Source organism: Thermobia domestica, chromosome 7 (assembly GCF_964235325.1).
Source record: "Thermobia domestica chromosome 7, izTheDome1.hap1.1, whole genome shotgun sequence".
NCBI lineage: Eukaryota > Metazoa > Arthropoda > Insecta > Zygentoma > Lepismatidae > Thermobia > Thermobia domestica.
In genome coordinates, this window is record NC_137460.1 from 80,565,008 (window position 1) to 80,580,923 (window position 15,916).

Here is a 15,916-nt window from a genome sequence, read left to right on the forward strand (position 1 = left end):
TGTTGCGGTACGACGGCAAATTTCAGCGGTGCAAATGTCTTCAACATGGGGGTAAGTCCGTTCCCCTAATCATTTTTAAGCGATGTTCAAAACATTGACGTTGACAACCAATTCTGTAAATGATCAGGGAGCAGAGTTGTCTTCAACATTAGGACGCAGGCAGATTTGAGGTTTATTCTGGGGGAACATGACTCTCATATTACAGTGTGAAAATTGAAACACTTGGAGGTAGGGGAAGTTAGTGTGTGCCTAAAATATAGGCCTACTTGTACTAGGAGAGCACTCTTGCAGACCGTGTTAATTTCTCAGCCCATTCCAAAAGAAACTTTTACTCGCAGGAAAATGCCCCTGTACAATATGGAAAAGGTTATGATTTCTCAGTTGACAGTATTTTTCTTACAAAAGTCTTCAAAAATCACTTTTACTAATGTATATAGCATATAAAGGTGTTTTGGATATCCTCTGTGAGACGTCCCCATAAAGTATGAAAGTTTGATGTCATTAACGTTTCCCCCTTTGAAAGCACAAAAGGAACGAGGTTCCGGGCAGTGGCGTAACTAAAGGTTTGGGGGCCTCCCTGCAGACAGCGTGGAGTGAGGCCCCTTCTCCACGTCCAACTTCACGATTAGGGGTCCCTGATGGCTTGAGGCCTCCCAGCAATGTGGGGTCTGCGGGGCCCTTATTTGCGCCCTTGGTTCCGGGAAGTGTTCAGAGATGCCTGGTAATTTCCCCCTTCAATCACCGCACTGTCATCTTACGGTAAATGAATCTGATTACTGAGGTGAACCTGTTGTATATTATACATCAGACGATGTAGATGAAGTAGTGGTACGTATCAGTATTACAAATCAGTGCCGTGAACACATTCTGAAATCTGAATACATGCACAATTGGCATTTTCTACTTAAACAAAAAAAAAAAAAAAATTCAGATCGGATTATTGAGGGGAACAGACCCCCAGTTCCAAGATTGGAGAGAACATGTCACCTTCATTACCTCCGGGATTTGCGCCAGTGGCAAATTTAGTGAGCGCTGATACGATGTCAAGTGTAGTGAAACAAAAGAATTTGAAGCACACTGCATGTACTAGTATGCATTCATTAGACTCATCTTTTGTATTTATTTCACTTTGTGTTACAACACTGATACCTTATTATTTTATGAGTTCGCTTCTTATTAATTTTTCTCAGTATCACTTCTCATGAGTTTTATTTTTGCTATCTGACAGACACGGTTCGAATAATTTTATGTCAGTGACGAGTAACGAGAGATATTTGTGAAACTGCACCTTCTTTTCACCCTTTTTGGTTACACTTAAGTTAGGTGGAAACAGAATATTATTTCAAAATCTATGAAACCTTAAAATTGAACAACAAATCATGTACATACAATATTTAACTTGATGTAAACTTTGATACGATATATAATGGGAAATATAGAATCCGTAAAGCTTAAAGCAATCAACATTTTTAATAATCCTATTTATAGAAGACAAACATGTAAATGTTTCCCGCTAAATTCTAAGAATACACAAAGAAATTCTAAGAAGTGTTACTGGCAGACGCCAATAGATGTCTAGCAGGCAGGCAATTTGTACTTTTGTAACTATAGTAACGATTTCATTGTAACTTAAAATCCGCACTTTCAGCTTAACTATTTAATTTGTGAATTTAAGTTTAGCGTCCCTATCAGCAAAGAGATTATCTGAGACGTAAACCTACAGCTTAGCATGCGATCCGAGCCACATAAACTTTTGCTAAGAATCGAACTCGGGTCTCGCACCCCAGGCTTAGCAAAGAGGGAACTCTATTTACTTATTTGAAAATCATTCAAGTGTTATAATCATATCTACATTTGAGAATTAATACTTATGTATTTCTACAGCAATATGATTTGCCGATAAACTATATTGATTTAATTAAGTATTTAGAATAGTGATGATACTGAACATGAAAGACCTTTGTGTCTATCATTAAGAATATTAATATATGTGTAACCTTAACCTTAGGTTAGGTTACGGGGAGAACTATATTCAATCCTCCGTTGTAATTCAAGGAGGTCGGGAGGTAGAAACGACACGTAATGACAGTCCTTGAGGTACATCTACAAGTACAAATCGCTAGGGGTGAAATCGGGAGATTTTGGGACCCATTGCAGAAGAAGCATACTGCCCTCATAATTTCATCGTTAGGGTATAACTAATAGGTTCAACGAGTTCCGTATTTCACGATGAAAATGAGGAGGTGCGCCGTCGTCTCGTTGCCGGATAATGATCTTTTCTACTCGTCCTCTAGTTTAGGGTAGAACCACTGCTGGGCCAATGCCCAGATATGTAAAACTAGTTATAGTGCTTTTACTTTCCCCTGAAAGAAAAGATTCATACACTCGTTCTTTGGATTTTGGACAAAAGATAAAAACAGTCAGATCTCTGATTCCAAAAGTTAGTAATGTTCTTATAAGCAGTATTTTAACCAAAAGAAATGATCGTAGAATGTATAATAATAAGAATTATAACAATACCAAATGGAGATCTTATGTTATAGAAAATAATTCGTCCTCTAATGATTCAACTAGAGTAAAATATTCATTAGATAATGATGGAAGTAAAAGAAATGCAAATTATTTTGAAGAAACTGATTCCACCTTAAAAGTGCTAATAAAAATGGTAATGACAGACACTATTGTTCACTAAAACTTTCTACGCAGTCTACACTTGAAGAGGATGTTCGACTGCAATATACGTCCACTTTAAAACTCAAATTTGGAGATTAATTCTGACATAACTTATTTTAATTTGGTGAATGAACACTTTAGCATTGTAAAATTTATTTTAATAACACTAATAATAATAATATCAATCAAGAAAAAGATAATTAGCTATTTAGAGGTAATGAAATTACAGTAGATGACTTGTGTGCAAATAATTACACAAGAAGCCTATTTACACTAGACATATTTAATATATTTCACTAGATATATATACACTAGATATAATAATATTTCACTTATATCAAGAAGTCAAAATGCATCATTGCAAATTTGCTTTGTAATTAATAAAAGAAGTGAGTTAAGTGATTCTACGATAAAATTACCGTCTTCCTGATACTTTATATCACCATTTATCAGAATTTCCTATAAAGTATATAATCAACTTTGGCTCAGAATTAAATTTTCTAAATGTCTATTTAGAATAAGAAATAAATACCATTCCGTCAAATTGTTGAGTGTGATTTTGTCAGAAATATTTAGTAGAAATGTATCAACTTTAAAATCAAAATATCCGGAATAAGATATTTGAGACGTCTGTGTATATAGTAAAAAATCTCTAGGGGCATGATACTAGAGTTCAGTTCATTAGGAGCTATAATGCAAAATTGAAATACGGTTCTTAGAGCAAACCAATCTTTCTCCATTTATTTCTATTCTCAGCTTTTGTTTTTGCTAAGTCAACACAAGTTTCGACCCTCATATCGTCCAGGAATTGACACCTAATTCCCCTTTTTTGTCTTGTCTTGTCTTCTTCACCGTAACTGGTGTTAATTGAACTGAAGATCTAGATGCACCCATGGAATATTGTGCAACAAATGTGCTTACTGCTTGATGTTATTATTATTTTATCTGGAATAATTGACTTAATTTTTTTAAACTTATTTTTTTATAAGTTAATTCCTGTATGCTGTAGGAATTGAATCATAGCTTGGATAGCCTTCCAACTGTTTGATCCGAGAATACATTTATATGAGAAAGGGGAGTAACCCAGATGAAGATATAATTGATGCAGTAGAGTTGGTCTTATATTCTGATAGGATTCACATTCGAATAATATGTGATTTAAGGTACTGATCCCCTTGTCACACCAACAATGGTATATCAACTTTTTCCTAATTTGGTATAATTTTGTAGGAATCAAAGCAGTGCTAAATATGAGTCGGTAATAAATTATAATTTCTCTTCTTGACCATAATATTAGGTTTTTTAAATTATCATAATTATTAATCCTACTAATTTCCCAGTATAATTTTCCAGCTTTTGAGTCGGTATTAGATAACCACTTATGAGATTCTTCTGTGATATCTTTGGTTATCAGATATTTGAAAGTAATTGGAGCCAACTTAATATTTGAGATCTTTCCTTCTTTACAAACTCGTTTAGCAGCTGAGTCAATAATATTAAGGTTATTATCTATGTCTTCGTGGGCCTTGCTGAAGATGAATGTTATCTTGAATTTATTTGTGACCATGGTTGAATATATAAATTTAATGTTTAAAATTGTCCACGATGTATATTTATTCCAATGGGTGGCTTGTAGAGATTGTAACACACTTAGAGAATCTGTGCATATGGCCGAGTTTTTTTTATGTTGTTTCTTTTGATGTAAAGTAACGCTTGACGTATTGCGAATGCTTCTCCTTCGTATATGGATGTGAACGTTGGTAATTTAAATTTTTCCAAGATTTTTTTGTTCAGGAATATAGAAAGCTGCTCCAACATGTAAATTCGGATATTTTGATGAGTCCGTGTAAACTAATAGAGTATTCTTATGTATGGAATTCAAAGTATTTTTCCAAACATTTTTATATATAGATTTTCTTAAGTCTGGATGATGAACTTTTAAGAAGTTAGGAATTTTGGGTGTTATAGTTAAGTTAGTCTGATAATTCCAAACATAACAACTGATTGATGGTACCTTTTGAATGTGACTGCCTATGGTTTTTAAATTACAATATGCTTAAAAAAAACAGGGTGTTTTCTTTTTGTAAGGAATATTCCTTTTACTCAAAAGAATGTCTAGGTCGTGGAGTTTTGCAATTATTGGTGAACATGATTTGCCCATTGCATTTAAAATAAAATGAAGTGCTTTTTCCATTATAAGTAAATGCAATGGTGTACAACCAATATCGTTGAGTAAGGCCTGTTTTGGGCAAAATGAAGGTTGTGCAAATATCAACTTTGCCAAAGAGTAAATATTTTGTTCCAATTTTTTTAGCTGAGAATGATTAAAGGTCATGAAGATAATGCCATAAAACACCTTTACTAGAAATCCTTGTTTTAAAATCGTTACCAGAGAATAAGGGTTTATTCCCCACTTTTGGATGATAAACATCCTAAAAATTTATGATATTTCATAGCTTCTTCTTGCAGATGTGTAATATGGTTTACCCAATTTAGTTCCCTTTTTTCCTTCCAGAAACTAATCCTTCCAAAGTATCTCTTACAAGGCAACACAGGCAATCCACTTATTCTTGTTCTAACTGTAACCCATTTGTAGGTTTTTAGGTGATTTTAGGCAGCCTTAATGCTTTATTCCCTATTACACTGTGTTCGTTATACTTAAGATAAGTTGAATATGCTGTCTCAATAATCCAACTCTGAGTGAAAGTTCCTATCAATGAGGTTCCGTATAATCCTTGAAACAAGTTAGTTGAAAGTCGTATCTGATTTTACTATTCCTTGTTGATATACGTCTGATATATATATATACAGTGAAACCTGTCTTTAGCGGAATCGAGCGGGACTTGCAAAAATTTCCGTTAAAGTCAGGTTTCCGCTTAGTGGAGGTAGACCTTTCCTTTCTTTAAAAAAAATACATGCTTATAAAGGGGCATACTGGGAAAATATATTGCTGTACGTACATTGTTCGATTACAGTACTTCTTTCTTCTACGAATAAATACAATAAATAAATAAATAAATAAAATGAATACAAAATATGCTATGCACACGTTTTCTTTATTTTTCTAATAGCCAAGCGGGGTTTTCTATGTACATTGCTGCTTGGCTGCTTGACTTTCCGCATATACTTTAGGCTGAGAAATTATACTAAGTGAATCAGAATAATTTTTCCGTAAGGCAAATTTTTGCAGTTCCTTTAAACTTCTGAGAGAATCTTGATATGTATTTATTCTACACTCTTCTTGGAACTCGGTATCGTTTTCTTCTTTACGACATTCCGTATGATTCTTGATTAAGTTGCTGGGATTAAGGACAATTTGTGGAGGTCAATATGAGTAGTGGTTGGGGAAGGTCAACACTGTCCAGAAATATTTAACAAAAAAAAACGAACATTTTATCGCAGACAGTGTAATGTATATGTCTCACAGAATGTCTAAACATCTTTTAAACGCTGTAGTCCGGAACTCAGAATTTTCCGTTAAATGTTTATTTTTCTTTCCGTTGTCCGCGTAACACAGATTCCGCTTAATGAAGGGAGTTTTACACGTTTTGTTCTCCAAAATTCATGGGACCGTGAAATATTTCCGTTTAAGACAGTCTTCCGTTTAATAAAGGGTCCGTTGAAGACAGGTTTTACTGTATATATATATATATATATATATATATATATATATATATATATATATATATATATATATATATATATAGGGTGTTTCAAAACAACACCGACAACATTTGGGAGATTATTCCTGACATCAAGATAAGACAGAAAGTATAGACCAACCTAGGTGCACAAATTCTTCCTTTCGGAGTTATAGGCTGCCGAAAACAAAACAAAAAAAGAATTTTATAGGCCCATGGCTCCAAAACTATGGGATCTACCAGTCGGGTCAAGATTTCACTTAAAAACTAGTATGTGCCCTATCCAAATATCCATAGTTCAGAATCCTGCAGTACTTTCGCAACAATTTTTATAGAGTTAGTTGGTGAGTATTTCAATTATCACATGCAGATTTCGCAACCAGGTCTGTTTCATCATGGAACTTTATTTTTGAATTTGACGTTGTATATAAAAAATTAATTGTATACCCTTTTTCTTGTAATTGTTTGTTTAACATTTTGATATTAAGTAGATGACAGATAGTTTTGATAGTTCAATTAGTCTATTGTAAAACATAAAGTACACTTAGGATATCATAGCATATAAATGAACAATAGTTTTAGAGTTTTAATGAGTATAAGAGATTGTTGTATTGCGGAAGCCTCTCCTTCAAAAATTGTAAATTTTTTTGGAAGTTTCTATTGTTTAACGATATTTAAATCAGGACTTAATATTGCAGCACCAACATTTTTTCCTATATATTTTGATGCATCCATGTAGAGTAAGGTACAATTAGTAGGAAATTGGTCCAAGTGCATATTCTAATTATTTTTGTTTATATTTTTATGTTTTCTAGATTATTAGATATGAAATATTCCGGCGTAATAGGTTTAATTTGTATTAAGTTACTAAAACAGTCAATCATATAGCAAGATAAAAAGTGTTTTAATCATCACTTCTTCATACTTTTTAATAGTGGTAAAAGCTTGATAAATCTATGGTAGGTTGTTCTTGTACGGTATCCTTTTTCTTCTACTTCCAACTATATAATGAATCTGATGTAATTTATGAATGATGAGATTTTTTGTTTTTGCCATTCTGGATAAGATGAAGTTTTCACCTAGTTTACATATTTGAAATTGTAGAGAATAGTAGTAATGGCAGCAGTTGAGGCAAATTTTGGCCCCTGGGTCCCTACCTCAGGACTCATGGTCCCTGGTCCATGGTCAATGACCAAGGAGTACTTAGGAGCACCCCCTCTAAATTTTTGCAGGTTTACCTTGGCTCACATCGTAAATTTTGGCAGGGGCACACAGGACCACCTCCTTAAATTTTGAAAAAAGAAATCTAAAAATTTGGCATGATAGCCTAGGACCAGGGTATGTACCTCTATAAGTTTTGGGGGTTCATCTCGTTCCCTTTTATGGGTAAAAAATATTGCCAAAAATCCAAATTTCGTTTTTTTACCTAATTAATTCCCTTCCATCAGATTATATTACCTTATATGGTTATATGAGCGTGTACAGTGGGTCCATTCCCTTTCACAAGGCATGGGTAACTTGGTGCACGCCTTTAAAAATTTGGGAGGGTCTTAAATTTTTTAAATTGTCAAATTTAAACGTTTAGTATAATAGTATGGGATCCTAATATATATTATAAATTTGGGTGGTCCACCTCGTTCACTTTCATGTATAAAAATTGTCAAAATATAAACGTAAGCAATACGTTGTAAAACGTGTTCGATTATTGACCCGATTTATTGACCCTTTGATGAGGTCCTATTATCTTACATGATTATATGGACATGTATAGAGGTTCATTCTCTTTTATAAGACCTAGGTATATTGAAGCACCGCTTCAAAAATTTGGGAGGGTTAACTTGACCCACCCCCTTAAATTTTGGAAATTGACCAATTTAAGCATTTTGTATCATAGTACAGGACCTCAATATGTATTACTATAAAGTTGAGTGGTTTTTCCTTTCTCGTTTCCCATCTCGTTTCCTTTCATGGGTACAAAATTGCCAAATTTGAGTACAACCACGTGTTCGGTTATTGACTCAATTTATCCTCTTTGATGAGGTCATATAGGGTCCAATTTTCTTTCAGAAGATATGGAAGGGTACCCCCCTTTCAATTTGGTACGACTCTTTTGTAAATTTGGGTGTCAAATGTTAGTACGGTCACGTGATCGATGATTTGGTTTCTTGATGCGCGAGTCTTTGATACGACGACGCTCCCTGGCCAATGTTCTCTACGACATATGTCAGGTGGAAATTTTGAACAAGATTCATGACCATGGTTCTCGTCTTATATCGCACACTTGTTTAGGAGAGCATTACTTTGAATCTGATAACGTTGTATGTGCCATATTGATGGAATGAAAAATAAAAACATAGATAAGCATAAATTGTATTTTATTCATTTTCTAGTTCCTTCTTCTTTCTTGGTACATTAAGGTATTGACAATGTACATTTTTTAAATATTGAGATGGGTTTCTTCATTAGAACTCTTCTTCTTCTTCTTCTTCTCCTTCTTGATTGTGATGATTTGTTTCCATGTTATGTAGCATAGCACCGGTTTGCAAAGCTTCGTATTGTGAATTCTGTAAAAAGAACGAGGAAAAAAGATGATTAGTATAGAAATAGATGATGATTAAACATGTAAAAATTGTACTCTATGATAAATATGATAAAATTACCTGGAAGGTACATTGCAGTAGTCTACGATCATTAACCGTGGGTACTGTTCTGAACAAGTATTGGATTTCACGCAGAGATTTTCCTTGGGCTTTGCAACACAAATAAAAATAATCATAATAGCCACATACGGATGATCCAAGGCTTTGCATTTGCCTATTATTATATTTATAATATATAGAATGAAGTTTTAAGAATGCAACATGTTGTGGTACATAAGGAGGAAGACCATAGCTGTCAAAATATTCTCCATAACCACGATTATCATTATAGATTGCAATCCAATGGCTTCCTAATTTTGTGGATGGATCTGTATTCACAATGATTGCCAGAGAAAGAGAAATCGTTGAGGGCAACTGATCGCTTGGAAATACTCCGGTAAAATGATTTCTGAATAATGAACTACCGTTTAAAGCACTAACTAATTGTAGTGTATTCAACATCGTGAATGGAAATGATACATAACGTATACGTACCTTGTTATTTAAAAGTCCAGGATAATGTTGCGCTGGTGGTCGATCTCTAGGAGTGAAGAAAACTCCCCATGCACAATACAGTTTGCAGGTGCTGCTAATTTCTCTTGTAAATGAACTTCCAATCAGATAGCTCCATGTAGTTGTAAATTCCAATAGTGACAATCTCCAACAGAAGAATGGGGAGTTAGGTCAAATACCAACAGTGTATACTCATTCTTGTAGTCGGCTCTTGAAATTGTATTTCCAGTATTGGTAAAATTATGCCGGAGCCTGAGAACAAAGTGTGGTACGATGAAATGTAGAAATTCTCTTCAAAATGCAATGGTTTTGAAGGTATAGCTTTTCCATCCACGTACAACGTAAAGAAATTGATGTTTAGATGTTGAAATTCAAATAGATTGCTGGTAATGGTTCCACTGGATGCTTTATTCGATGTAAATCCTACAATAATACGATTTGGCAATGTTCCCATAAATAGGTTATCGAGTTTTGGATTGTATACCTTTAGGGATGAAAAACGATTTCATTTGAACTCTTGTCAGAGAATACTTTGCCGATGTAGATTGTAAAATTTTATTGTGTGCCAATTTGACATTAGGGCTAATGCTCCTTTTTTTTTACTTGCAACGATGCATCCAGGATACTCATTTTTACATTAACACCACTTTCACTGGCTATGAGACAAAAGTTTAGTTTTGCATGAATAAGTTTCACACGTAATTCCACCCTATGAATTAAAAATTTATCTTGATTAAAAATATCACAATGAATATGTCCAATCATATCGAATTTCATACTTTGTTTTGTCAGTTCATAGCGCTACTGAAATCCTATGTTCTCACTGGTGGTTGTGTTGATATGGCCAGCTATATTCTCAAACGACATTGCTGTTTGTAAATGTGTATTTTTAGCTCCATCACTATAATTGAGCAGTTTTTCAGGTACGAACGATATGGATGATTATGTGAAGGAAATGAAATCAGTTTATTGTTCAAGTAGATTTGTACTTCCTTAAAAGTAGCATTTAGAAAATCATTGACAGGTGCAATTGGTTTATCCGTTTCAGTGAAGAAGGAACCATCTGATTTCAGAAATTGTGCTTGGATGTACAACAACGTTTGTAGCAAAGTAATATATTCATCACTGCTATCACTCACTATAAATTCTATTGGTGAATTTTCAGCTATTGAACTAATTTGTTTGTAGCCAATAATACAATTGGATAGAACACTGGTTTGCGTGGGTAATGTTGAAAAAAATGTCCAATTCACTTTTTACACATTCACAGGATTGAAGATGCAAGAAAGCCATCGTTGAATTAATTTAAAGAAACTGGTGACGGTGTCAATGGTCTCTTCTTATTATTATTGTGTGATAATTTACGTCTCTTAATAGGATTGATGGTGTTGATCGTTGGAAAGTCAACCTCAAACTGAGAGCCGTCGTCCCATTTTCGTTTATGATATCCACTTCCCAGCATAGTTTTCAACTTATTTTTAGCTTTTTCTTGTAAATTTAATTTTGCCTCTTGCATACGCTTATGAAAAGATTCTTCCAGCGGTTAATTCGACATCACAACATCATTAATCATATTGACACTTGATTTTAATAATTCTTTTCCCACAGTTTTAGCTCCTTGCTTCACAAGTGGTAACGATGAACGAAATAAGCCACCAAGGAAACTTCCAATTTCATGTCCTGCTTGATAGGGACATCCCACATAGACGTTTCCGATACCGGATAACGCTTGTTTTTGGTAATATTGCAAATACGAATCAATCATGACGACGACGACGGAAATGTTGTTTTGTACACACCGTTCCAAAGGTGAATGGCATACGATGACCTGTGCTATCTCTTATATCGATTTGTATTTGTTCAAAATTCATTTTCTCCACCGGAACATAATGTGCAAGCTTAAAGATTTGTACTGCATGACTTCCAAAGGTATGATTCACAGGATACATGTTGACAATTCGTAGCAAGGGTACCATTGTATCTCCAACAATGACAGATTCAATAATGTCACAGTAGACGTACATTTGTGATGGTAAACCTAATCGTACACCCGGTGTATATTGTCCCTTTTGCATATCTTTTAAATCATTTTTCGGTTCAAATCCAAGCATTAAACTAACACTTGGTGAGAATTGTACAGAAGTATGGATTTCCTTATTGAATTGTCTTATGAGGCATATAATATTAGTGTATCAGTAGATATAAATAAATTGGTTTCTTTATGATGTGTATTAATTTCGTGAATAAGATACCGTATATTGTTATGATAGCGTATAGGGATCGTTACAGCTTCCACGGTTCCTGATCACTACTACTTGATGATTTGTAATATATTTTATTGTTTTCACTGTTAATGTTCAGTAAAGAGTGTGGATAATGAATCTCTACAATCGCCACATCCCATTTTTGGCGAAACTCTACACGCCGTTGTAATTTCGTAATGTATGAAGTCAATGTATTTTCTGGAAAATAATCCATGGAACTGTGAAGTGTAACGTAAAAATCTTTCTTCTTCTTCAATCAAGATATTTAGAATATTTAATGTAAAGTAAATATTATACATTATAGACGATTAATGTATAACAATGACTGATATTAACAGTAAAGCATAATTTAAAGATTTAAGCATAAATAAACAAAAATTAAAGTATAATGTGGTCTACTAATCATTTTTATTTTACTGCTTATAGTGAGCCAGCTTTGATATTGTTCTGGTATCAGATTTCAGTTCTAACACGGATTGTTTATATGATTCTCAAGCAGTCCTTCAAGCGCAATACTTCACAAAATTTCATGAGTAGGGAATTAAAAATATAAAATCAAAACTAATATTTAGATTGAAGCTATTTAAGGTAACACTTAGGGTGTTAAGTGCCAGCTATCAGAAAATATCACCAAGAAATTATTTATTAGGCTGTATGTTACACTTATGGCACCAATAATAGTAATAACATAAAAATTATACACCTCCCTTGAGAGGTATCGACCTGTTTTGCCAGGGGAATATCGCTTATCACAGGGAGGGTGTAAGGTGTGTGTAAAAATTCTCTGGTTACTTGTCAGTTATTATAAAGGTATTGCTAGTAGAACATCATTCATTGGTGCTATTAAGAAACTTGTTACTTTTGAGAAATTTATCTTTTCATTTTACTCAAACCATATTATAACTCCAATATGCGCTGAAGTTTATTTTGAATAAATCATTACGGAATGAAGCACTAATAATATGGAGGCTTATCATTTACCAATTTTGATTTCGAATCGACACACTAGTACACTCATATGTCTATGGCGGATAATGTGACAAAAACATGGCTGCCTACAGGGCAAGGTGGGATATCTTTCAAAATATTGGTATTATTTTGTTTCTTTTCTAAATTTATGTTGAATTTTAAACTGAACTGAAATATGAATTTTTCTTTTAGGTTGAAAGAATTCAATGATGTCTTGCAGAAGGATGAAGTTGACATGAAAAGGTTGAAACGCTTGTGTTTTCAAGGTAAGAAGCGATAAAGAAACGCCTCTTCGAAGTTTTGTTTTCATTGTTCCATCGGTTTTTAGTACTTTCTTTTAACGGTATTGCTACATAGATCCCTATTGTAATATGTGTTAAATTAATTTATTACATTTAAGAAATGAAAACGCAATAGAACATATTTTACAAGGATAAACTTCATGGTAGGCGTTTCTGTAATTTAATATGCGCCCTAAATTGTAATTACGCAAATTTGTTACCTTAAATGTTTCTTGTTAGGACAATTGGGTAGAGATTAAACGTAGTGCGTCAGAGGAAAGAGACATTTTTCAGTCACTTTTTAGAAAAAGTTTTTAAATGATTTTCTAAGGTGTGACAGTTCTTATCCTGGCTCGTACCCATATAGTTGTGTACAGATTAATAATAAGCTTGCAAATCGGTGTAACCTGAAAATAATTACTTGGGTTGGCTTGTGTATAGCCCGCTCCCCCCAGTTCTTTGTCACCGGAACTGGAAAAGTCACTACTACTACTTATATCGAGAACAGAACCCAACCAACCCCTGCGGGGCTTCTAACCCGTTCCTACTACTACTACTACTATTGCTACTACCTACCACTACTACTACTACTACTATTGCTACTACTACTACTGCTACTGCTACTACTACTACCGCTACTACTACTACTACTACTTATACTAAAACTTCCTTACCACAAGATTTACATCTTAAATCTTTATAACATGCGATTCCGATTCATTATGAACTAGTATGAATCGTTAGAATCACTATGATTCGTTAAAAATCACTGGGGGGAGCGGGCTATACTCAATCCCTTGGGTTAAACCTGACTTACCTTTGTTAATTTTTCGGCAAATTTTTACTTTGACTCCAACTGTGACTTCAACCGATTCATGTGATCCGGTTCCCGGAGCAGTTTAGGAATCATTCCTAAACTGCTCCCGGAACCGGATCACATGAATCGATTACAATTACTAACACAGTGAAAGTAATGTACGATGTTAAGAATTATACTATAAGTACAAGGGCCACAATGTTACTATACGATGTTAAGAATTATACTATAAGTACAAGGGCCACAATGTTACTAAACATGAATTCAGGTGAAGCGGTGACTATGAATTTTGAGATCTAAATGGGGGGCTGCCGCCCCCCAACCCTCCCGCTCAAGTACCATAAAAACATCCAAAATAATAATAAATAATCACACCACTACTATAAAGCTAAGATAAGAAGGGAAAAATTAAAAAAAAAAAAAAAAAACTCGTCTCTAATCATAAATCAGTGCATGACAAAGAAAAAAAATTACATCTCAACAAGACAATAGGACAAGCAGCAGCAAACCAAATACTTTGCCTAATACTCAAATGCAAAACAAATCAAGAATAAAAATAATATGAATTAAAAAAAGAAAACACTCACCATTTCGCCATAGGAGAAATCTCATGAATAATGAACTCATAACTGCTGATTCCACACACGAAAAAATAAGATACCAAGAACACATGCACAATACTCAACATTACTGAAAAATGTTCCTTTCCGCACACACGTCGTTTTATTAAACCGAGCACACTTGCTATTATTACAAACAAGAAACCAACAAACGTCCACTTTTAGAATACGTCGAAAATATCTTCAGTTTAGACCACAACTATGATAGGTTTTCTCTAACTCAATTCAACCAATTCAATTACGCGCTCCCGCATTCCACAAACAGCAGCACACACATACATGCACACAGAACATGTGACTACTAACCAACTACCATATGACTACACACACACCTAGTGGGAAAAATATGAACTAAGACGTCACACCAAAGACACGAACAGTTCTAACAAGTGACTCACGCACAAACAGTTCCAGGAAGTAACTGAACCTATAAGAACCGATTGAAGTCACAGTTGGAGTCAAAGTAAAGACTCACCAATTTTTCTTCAAATTATTTGACGGGAAGGTTCTAGATAACTGGTCCCCCTATATTTGTCATGCTCCTTCTTTATGTTTGCGATTATGATGTTTCTTTAGTTGCTGTAAACACTGTTTATTAGGAGTTAATTTAATCGTTTTGACAAGTCATAACTTCATGTTATTGTTCTTCCACCATTTCTGTTTATGGAACAGCACTAGTTAATCACACTAGTAACCCTTCTTCATTTTTAAAATAAGAATGTTATTATTTATTTATTTTTTTTTTTGGAGGGGGGCAGAAGGTTTTGCGCCATACGTGTGTAGAAATGTTTATTGTTGTCGGGGGGCTTGCCCCCCTATGCTTTGGAGAAGTATTTTACTTTTTGTAAAATACTAATACTTTAGATTTTTTTTTCTTTTTTTAATAGTCGAAGGTTGTTCTGCTATACTTTTATAGAAAATTGTGTTGTTGTCCAGGGGAGAGGGTAGGGAGATACGGGTCAGTGGTATAGGTGACCCGGAAGATCCGAGAAAGTGTTATTTTTTCTGGTCATCTAAGAATACAGTTTTTCGGCCCTTCTGGATCATCTATATCACTGACCGGCATCCAGGGAAGGGAAATCAGTAATCTAGAATCTCGTCTTACTTGACACATTCCTAATTTGGGCATATTTTTAAAATTGGGGGACCAGAACTTCGTACTTTCTTGCTATATTTTCTGTGTTTATGATGGTTTAGGTTAGGAGTTTTGAGTTTGGGTGGGCCAGAGTTCTTTGCTTAAAATTCGTGCTTTCTTCTTAAATTTTCATTTTTTGATAGTTTAGGTTAGTTTAGTTAGTACCTAGTGATAGCCCTTACGTAACATCAACTTATTTCTCCTCTAAACATGGCCCCAATTCCAAAATTATCCCATAATTTGTTGTGAACAGTTGATTTGTAAATGTTGCGATTTCTGGAGGAGGCTGCGTCAAACTTAAGTGTGAAAATATTGATTCTGATCCACTCTTCGCAAAATTGTGCAAACTGTAAGGAAACGCAAG

The 15,916-nt window shown here is 34.3% G+C and overlaps 1 protein-coding gene across 1 annotated transcript in view; it reads left to right on the forward strand.

The window, feature by feature from the left end:
• The first annotated feature begins 12,550 nt into the window (after positions 1-12,550).
• LOC145690226 (TBC1 domain family member 13) overlaps positions 12,551-15,916 on the forward strand; it is a 94,877-nt gene continuing 91,511 nt past the window's right edge. Inside the window, exons 1-2 of the mRNA XM_081764911.1 lie at positions 12,551-12,797; positions 12,892-12,965. Of these exons, the coding sequence (XP_081621037.1) occupies positions 12,778-12,797; positions 12,892-12,965 (94 nt within the window). The 5' untranslated portion in view covers positions 12,551-12,777. The remainder of the gene's footprint in view (positions 12,798-12,891; positions 12,966-15,916) is intronic.